Below are 8327 nucleotides of genomic sequence, written 5' to 3'. Positions count from 1 at the left end.
ACATGAGATGAAAGTGAACAGGTGGGGAGGGGGGTATTCTTATAAATTACCTTCATCAGAGGTTGTTTTCATAAATTATCTTGCTTACAGTATTGCTTATATCTCATCGAACTACATGTATCACGGTGAGGAAGTGTGTCTTATTCTTTCTTCCCTTTTTTTTTTGGGGGGGGGGGGAGATGGGCAATATATATTTTTTATTTCTATAAGATATCCAAAATGAACTACTGTATTTCCCACCTCATTGCTGAACAAGATCACTACAGAGATCATAAAGTCACATTTACTTTCTCTGATCTTTTCTGATCAATGTTGGATGGGAGTCATTTTGGGAGGAAGAAGAATCTTTGACACAATGGTTCCTTCATGAGTCAAGTTAAAGTATAGGACCTACATATTGTCAACATTTAATAGATTTTTTTTCTGTAGTTTTGTTCATATTCGTTCATATTTTCAATATCTCATTTCATTCCAATTTTATGCAAGAATAGAAGGCACCCTTCATCCATTATCATACCCTAAAAATAAACAGGTGTTGTGGGCTATGACTGGATCAGTATCATTCAGCTTTACTTCATGAAACTATCCCCAAAAACAATTTCCAACAATGATTTTGTTTTCTTGACCCCATCTGTTTTTTTAATCATAAATTAGCCTACAACTCCTACACCCAATAGAAGACACTTATCTCATGTTACGTCAAACAGTCCCTACAGTATCACTTCAATTGTATGACAAATTTCATAAAATATTATGTAAACATGTGACTGTTCCCATTTACTAAATTATTATCATTATACATTGTAGTAACTGCATTCATGAAAGCACACATGCACCTGTGGGCTATCAAAATGACCTACATGGTATGTGTACAAACCTGTATGTATAATCTCAAAATCCAAGTTGCAGCTTTCTATGTCATTCATGACAAAAAAGATCAAATGTCAAATTCATTTTAAAACTGCAACATACAGTAAACCAAGTAGCATGTCAAAACAAGCTTGAAATTTGTTGGGAAAACAAGAGAGCACTTAATATCTACATGTATGTATATTACAACAACAATATCATATAAAGTACAGCAAGAAACATCTCCTAGCAATTTCCCTACTGCTGGTGTAAATAGGCAACAACAAAATTATGTGTCAATTCCTTGGCTTTCACTGGTAGTAGTGACTACCCCAGGCACTCCCTTTAGACTCACGTCTTCGGTAGCCAACTCAAGGCTGTCCCCTTCCTCACGAAGAATGATAACTTCATAGGGGCAGCATTCCGGAAGCCCGAGCCTCGCACACAACCTTGCATAGAATCCTTTCTCGGGATCCCGCGCAGCACGCATCCAGCTTTCAAGTCGCCATGACACTTGCTCCCAGGCAGCATACAGCGACAGGCCCAGCATCAGGACTATCAGGATGAGTGGTAAGGTCAAGATGAGTAAGGGGCAAATGGTCAGTCTGTGGCAGAGTGTCCGCTCATCAAAGAAATGCAAAAAGATATTGTACCAGGTTAATATGCCGATGTAGCCAGTGACAAAAATTGCACAGAGGAAGACGACGGGGAAGGAGAGCAGAGAAAGCAGAACAATATGTGGTCCTTCCCTGGGACCAATGCTGATGGAACACTTTCCTTGTCGGGATGCCATCTCAGCCACGTCATGACCCTTTCTCATCTCCATGGGACAGCTGGCAGGACCAGGTTCCGTTTGTCAACACCAGCCTTCCATTCGGATCCATCAGAAGTCAAGGAGCTGGCTGTTGGTCCAATGTTCCCCTGCAGACTACCACCAACATTCTGTGATGTTAAAAGTACACAATAAATCATTTTCCCATCACAAAAAGTTGAACCAAGATTCAGAATGAGCCATTCTTTGACAATGGTTAATTGCTATTTGTGATTTTTTCCCCATTTTTTTTTTTTTTTTTGATTTCCCCCCTTTTTTGACAAGCCAAAAGTGCGGGGGGAGGGATGCAGCCCCCCCCCCCCCCCATTCCGCAGCCCCTGTGAGGTAAATTTAAACACAAGGCTTCTTTACCAATGTTTACCACTGGGAATTTGGCGATTTTCAACATGCGTGCTGTGTGGGTACAATGGGCAGAAATGTGCTGTTTGGCGGAGGTAATGAATTGTGCTCTTGATTCCAAGTGCTCTTTAAACAAACTAATTTGTTAACTTAAGTAACATTAGATTCTATTTCTATTTCTACTTTTAGTTTTGCCTTGGGCTAGACAACGTACACGTGGGATGTAAATTACTACTAAAGTTTTAATCGTTAGATCTACTTTTGCTGTGGTGCGGCATGGCAACTGCAAATCCGTAGACACAGGGTCAGAAGACTTTGGCAGAGACAAGAGATTTTCAAATCTATTGTTTTTATTATTATTATTATTTTAAGCCAAATGACAGTCTGTACGCTACTCATACTACCAGGTCCATGCTACTTGTATAGTAAGGGTACTAGATCTCGCGCAGGGACTTAATGGTCGCGCATAGCGAAACTGCGTATAGCAAGCAATATTACGCGTAGGACTAAGCGCAAAATTTGCTGATACGCCCATGGAATAAACATACCTGACAACCGCTAAACATGAGAAGGAAGCAGGTAAGAAATTTTGATTTCGAACAAATTTTTCACTAAATTTCCAATTTTTTCGAACAAATTTTTCACTAAATTTCCAATTTTTTACCTTGTAATTTACCTAACTTAGCTTAAAATCTGTTTTAAGGATGTTGTAGCCTAGACGTGTCGTCTCGCTTGTCTCGTTCCTAGTCGATAGAATTCGTAATTGGTTCGATCGATCGTTTATAATATTCTACGAAAGCTGAAGCATGTTACAGCCGCAGAGGGGCAGAAACTTTCACGCATGAAACTACATACATAGGGCAGCTGCGCGACCTTTACATACCCCGAGAAATTGAACGCATAAAATTAAGTCCGACATACAAACGGCGACAGCGCACTACTCCGTCATCGTATCATCAGGAGATTCTGGGAGGTGATTTTTCTGCATTTTTGTGATATTTATTGAGAAATTTAGGTACGATTGTGGAATAATTTCTGTTATAACAGCATCACAAATTTTCGTGCGCGATAGACCCCTCAACCATACCACTATTCACACTAACGTTAGATACCTAACGTTAGTACTCACCTACACTCTCTACTTACAGTCATGAGAGCTGATCACCGCTCCGGCGTCGTACAGTGTAAGAATAAGATACACTTGGTTAGTTGTACATCGTCGCTCAAGTCATAAATAAACACATATCGGCTTCTGTTCAGCTTGCCAGCCAGGTAAACATCATGCGCAGGAAAATGATCGGGCGCTAATGTTCGTTAGCGGACAAGGCTAACAAAACATGGCACAATTACGCCTAGATTACACTTGTCGCTTCGTGGTCGTCATTTTCCTCTTAGTAGATTTCTAGTTGGCAAACTTCGGGATGTGTAGGATCTTTTGACGGCATGCTGCGCGTCGCCTCGCCGAGCTAGCTCCGATCCGACTTGAGTTACACGCTGCTCAGCTAGCTAGCTGCGGTCCGGTTGCACGCTAAACTAGCTAGACAGGCTGTTCTGGCTCTCGATCACGCACAACACGTAGGTAAGGTACACAAAGTTGCATAGTGTACAGATCGTAGAGCGGGTTGATAGTGTAGATCGGGCGCCAGACAACTCGCCCTCGAGACAAGTCACCCCGAAGACAGCTCGCCCTCGATTTTCGAGGGCGAGTTGTCTTGGGTCCGAGGGCGAGTTGTCTCAAGTGGCGAAGGAATATACCCCAAATGATTAATTTAATTTCAGACAAAATAAAAGCTGCTTTAAAATAATTTTGCATTTATCTGCCTAAGTTAAATATCAGAATGCACACAGTTTCTATTTTCTCTGATTAAAATCATTGTTAAGATGAAAATTATGGCATTCTGTAATCGCATTTTCCCAGCCCTGAGATCGCAAGAATTGCCGAATCGTCCATGCCCGGCCTCCTGATTCCCATCGGCAAACTGCAGTTAATTTTTTTTTTACTTTGAATGCACCTCTTAGACTTCATTTATGAATCAGGTTTGTATTATTGATTAATGATGCTAGATAGTAGGTTAAATTCGATTAATATTTCACTTTCTTTGTTTATTCAGCAGAAGAAGAAGAAGCAGAGTCGATCTCGCCCTCGCCCCCTTTTTCTCCGGCTAGCGCGGAGTGCATTGTATGGGCTGCATTATGGCCCGATCTGAGCTCGCCCCTTGATTCTCATCGGCAAACTGCAGTAAATTTTTCGACTTTGAATGCACCTCTTAGACTTCATTTATGATTCAGGTTTGTATTATTGATTAATGATGCTATATAGTAGGTTGAATTCGATTAATATTTCACTTTCTTTGTTTATTCAGCAGAAGAAGAAGTAGAGTCGATCTCGCCCTCGTCCCTTTTTCTCCGGCTAGCGCGGCGTGCATTGTGGGTTCGGTTGCTGCATGCCCGCTGCATTATACCCAGAGCTGAGGCAGAGCTGAGCGTCGCATGGGGGCGACTCCGGGGTAAACCTCTCGCCTCTCTGGCCTCCCACTGCCCGCTGACTTTCCACTGCTGGCGGGGTTTCATGTGTCGCTGTCTTCACGATTTGAAGTTGAATTTGTTATCGTTTTGAGATGAACTCGACTCCTAATTACATGTCTCCCACTGAGTGGTGAGCATAACCCTAATTTCGATTGATTTATTTTTTTTTTAATAGAAAGTAGAGGCTAAATAGGCCCTAACTCAAACTGTAACTGTTAGTAGCCTAGGCTATGCAAACTAATACTATTCACTAACAGTATGTTTATAACACTAGTAAAAGTAACATTTGGTTTATGATGTAGACCTATGGGTGGGTAAGCCACATGTTGCCATGCACCCTAAAGTTTGATTGGTAATCAAAATATATCGTTGACTGTACGACTGTAGAACGTCAGCTGAAATACTCGTGTTGTGAAGAAAATGCTGCAGATTCCGATGATGTTCTAAAAATTACACTGCGAGGCTGACTTACCTATGGATACCTACCTAATGAAAGAGATATAACATTTTGGAATTACACATATTTCTGGAAAACATTTATTGACAAGTCCTTATGAATATTCAAATGAGGGAGTTAATGATGTCATTCCCTCACAATTTTCACAATTCATTTACAGAAATGACAACAACAAAAAATCTCATCTTTCAGATATAAGACAGTACCGGTAAAGCTTACCTGCTATTCTGACATATTTTCATACAGGGATATGGGTTTACCTGTATCAGCCAAAAAAAAAAAAAAAAAAAAATCAAATTTCATGTATAATAATATATAACAAATTGTGAGGGGATGACATCATCACCTCACTCATTTAAATATCCATAAGAACAGGTCAAGAAATTTTATTTTCTGAAAAAAAAACATGAAATTTCAAAATGTCATATCTCCCTTATTTCTCATCCAATTTTCATAATTTTTGCACCATTCTGTAGGTAAAATTTTTCCTCTTTACTGTTAAATCATAACAATCTTGGCCCGGATTTGTCCTCTAAGTGGGCACTGTATTCGTTGCTTAGAACTGAAAAGCACTAGAGCCAACCAGGGGAGCGATTCATGAAACATAATCGCAAATAGGTCAGTATGATGTGCATGTATGCAGTCATTGGCCAACAGTGAAATAGGAAAGTATGTTCAATAAAGAGTGTAAACTGTGAGTAAAAACAAACGTTGGGTGTGTGTGTGTGTGTGTGTGTGATCTGAGCCTAATTCCCTTACTTATACAGCCTTATTTAGCCACTTACGAAGCCCAACATATCAATATCGGTGTTTGGCTGCAAGAATAAAACACACGCTTGTCAGTATACACTGCCTACATTAAAAATGCTGGTAGGCTATTTAAGAAATAATATATGGAGGTCTAAACACAAATAACTTCATAAAATTTGCCCCCCAACTCAATTACATAACTTACAGTATTCCAAGGACCATGCAGGCAGAGGGCAGTTTACAAATGGATATCATATCGCTGAATTACATTTGTCCTGACATTTATTGTATGCCTACTGGTCAATAGCACAATCAGGGTATGCAATTGTGTAACAGGGGAAAAATGAAAAAAACTTTGTGAAAATGCTTTTTTTTTTGCTTTATGTTGTAGCTGACTGTTCAAATTTTCATTTCATGTAAAGAAAGAGTCAAAATTTTGCATTAAACTGTGCATAAATTAGCATTTTAATTAGGGGTGTCGAATTACATTGAAATGACTAATATATTGGAAAAATTCATTAAAAAGAAAGAATGTTTTTTCATCTGATATTGCTGTTAGATATTCCTGATAAATATCCCTTTCATTCATTACCAGCACACAGCTATGACATATCACAAATTATGAATAAATGTCATATTTTCACTTCTTGAAATGGATGATCAATTTTGTAGGCATTATTTTGAATTCAAATAAAACCACTTTTACATATTTTATCATATTTCACTTATGTCAAAGAGTGAAGAGGTGAAACTTTCAGGAACAGGTAACAGACATATAGTGGCCATTATTACAAAGTTTTATGAAATTAGAGCTGGTACTTTGGAAGATATGATATTTTTCATCAAAAAATTATCTGTACAGTTTGACCTTGAATGTGCGCACAGTGTTTGGATCCATTCTCATATTTGTAAACACAGAAGAATGAATGTGAGATTTATTATGACTAGAGTTGATATCCAAGCTGTGACACTCAAACAATGACATATTAAGCCAAAATACTATGTTTTTGCTTATGATATCTTTAGAAATTGAACAAGCATTGAAATATGAACACTGAACACTTATATGACCTTCATGCAGTATAACACGGGCGTGGATCGGTCTTTTTTTTTCCTCAGCAATTTGTAAAAATATGAAAAAATAAGTTCTCATTGCTCAAATTTGCTAAAATTTTCACACAATAGATTTCTACATATGTACAATTCATGGCTGAAAATTTTCTCTCAAAAATAAGACCAAAGCGAAACATCACAGCCAAGAAATTCAAAGATTGTAATGTAGACAATTAACTGTAGAGAAATACGTTACAAATCATACAAAGTGTATTCAGTAAGACTTTGTAAAACAGAGCAACTAAAAATTTTGTGTGTGTGTGTGTGTGAAAACAACTCATCGATCACTTTCCCACTGAAGTTGTCAGTAGTACATCACCAGAAGTCTTTAAATTAAAGCAAAACTCGAGAAAAGCCATCTCCATTACGACTAAAAACCACGCGCCCTCTCTCAGCTGGTGCTTTATACCGAAAGGTCGGTCCTGCACTGTACTCACATCCAGATCCAGATCCAGACTAACAGTTTTAGTCCAGACTATGACCATGGCCGTATAAAGTTGTGGTAGGCCGATGGGCCTACCTGAATTTCCTATGTCATATACTCATGATGGCGCATGACGCCCAGTAAGCAGTAATGAGAATCTAGAAATCTAGATCTCACTGATTGACTACCGGTACCGTTAGTATTTTTAGTAAAATTTTAAGTCACTCAGACTTTACCGTGATTTTACCCTGGTACCTTGATCTAGGTCTAACTTATGCCATGGCCATCAAAAGACTAGTGAAGTTGTACTAAATTGCACAGGTTAGATTAGGGCTATGTTCACCTACAGCCACTCACAGGGGAGAAATATTTTATAAGTCAAGTTCATCATCAAAATTATATCAAATTCAACTTCAAATCGTGAAGACGGCGACGCATTAAATCCGTTAACCCATTAGTTAAACCCGGCCGGTAATGGAAAGCCAACGGGAGGCCAGAGAAGTTTACCCCGGAGTCTCGGCCGAGCGACGCTCAGCTCTGGTATAACGGGAACACAATGCAGCCCACAATGCACGACGCGCTAGCCGGAGAAAAAGGGGCGAGGGCGATATTGACTCTACTTCTTCTTCTGCTGAATGAACAAAGAAAGTAAAATATTAATCGAATTCAACCTACTATAGCATCATTAATCAATAATACAATCCTGAATCATAAATGAAGTCTAAGAGGTGCATTCAAAGTCAAAAAATTTACTGCAGTTTACCGATGGGAATCAGGAGGCGAGCTCAGATCGGACATGACGATTCGGCAATTCTTGCGATCTCAGGGCTGGGAAAATGCGATTCAGAATGCCATAATTTTCATCTTAACAATGATTTTAATCGGAGAAAATAGAAACTGTGTACATTCTGATATTTAACTTAGGCAGATAAATGCAAAATTATTTTGAAGCAGCTTTTATTTTGTCTGAAATTAAATTAATCATTTGGGTATATTCCTTCGCCACTTGAGACAACTCGCCCTCGGACCCGAGACAA

General features: G+C 39.1%; 1 protein-coding gene across 1 annotated transcript; it reads right to left on the bottom strand.

Moving 5' to 3' along the window:
* Nucleotides 1-1138: 1138 nt before the first annotated feature.
* Nucleotides 1139-1675, bottom strand: LOC140238318 (transmembrane protein 169-like). The gene has a single exon (XM_072318253.1). It carries the CDS (start codon nt 1673-1675, stop codon nt 1139-1141), a length of 537 nt encoding a protein of 178 aa, XP_072174354.1.
* Between the last annotated feature and the right edge of the window lie 6652 nt (nt 1676-8327).

This window comes from Diadema setosum, chromosome 14, assembly GCF_964275005.1.
Source record: "Diadema setosum chromosome 14, eeDiaSeto1, whole genome shotgun sequence".
In the NCBI taxonomy this organism is placed as follows: domain Eukaryota; kingdom Metazoa; phylum Echinodermata; class Echinoidea; order Diadematoida; family Diadematidae; genus Diadema; species Diadema setosum.
Note: the sequence above shows the minus strand (reverse complement) of the source record. Positions and strands in the feature narration are given on the sequence as shown.

Bases quoted from the DNA above. Each gene is read 5' to 3' on its own strand.
- LOC140238318 (XM_072318253.1), bottom strand. From the start codon at position 1,675: ATGGAGATGAGAAAGGGTCATGACGTGGCTGAGATGGCATCCCGACAA.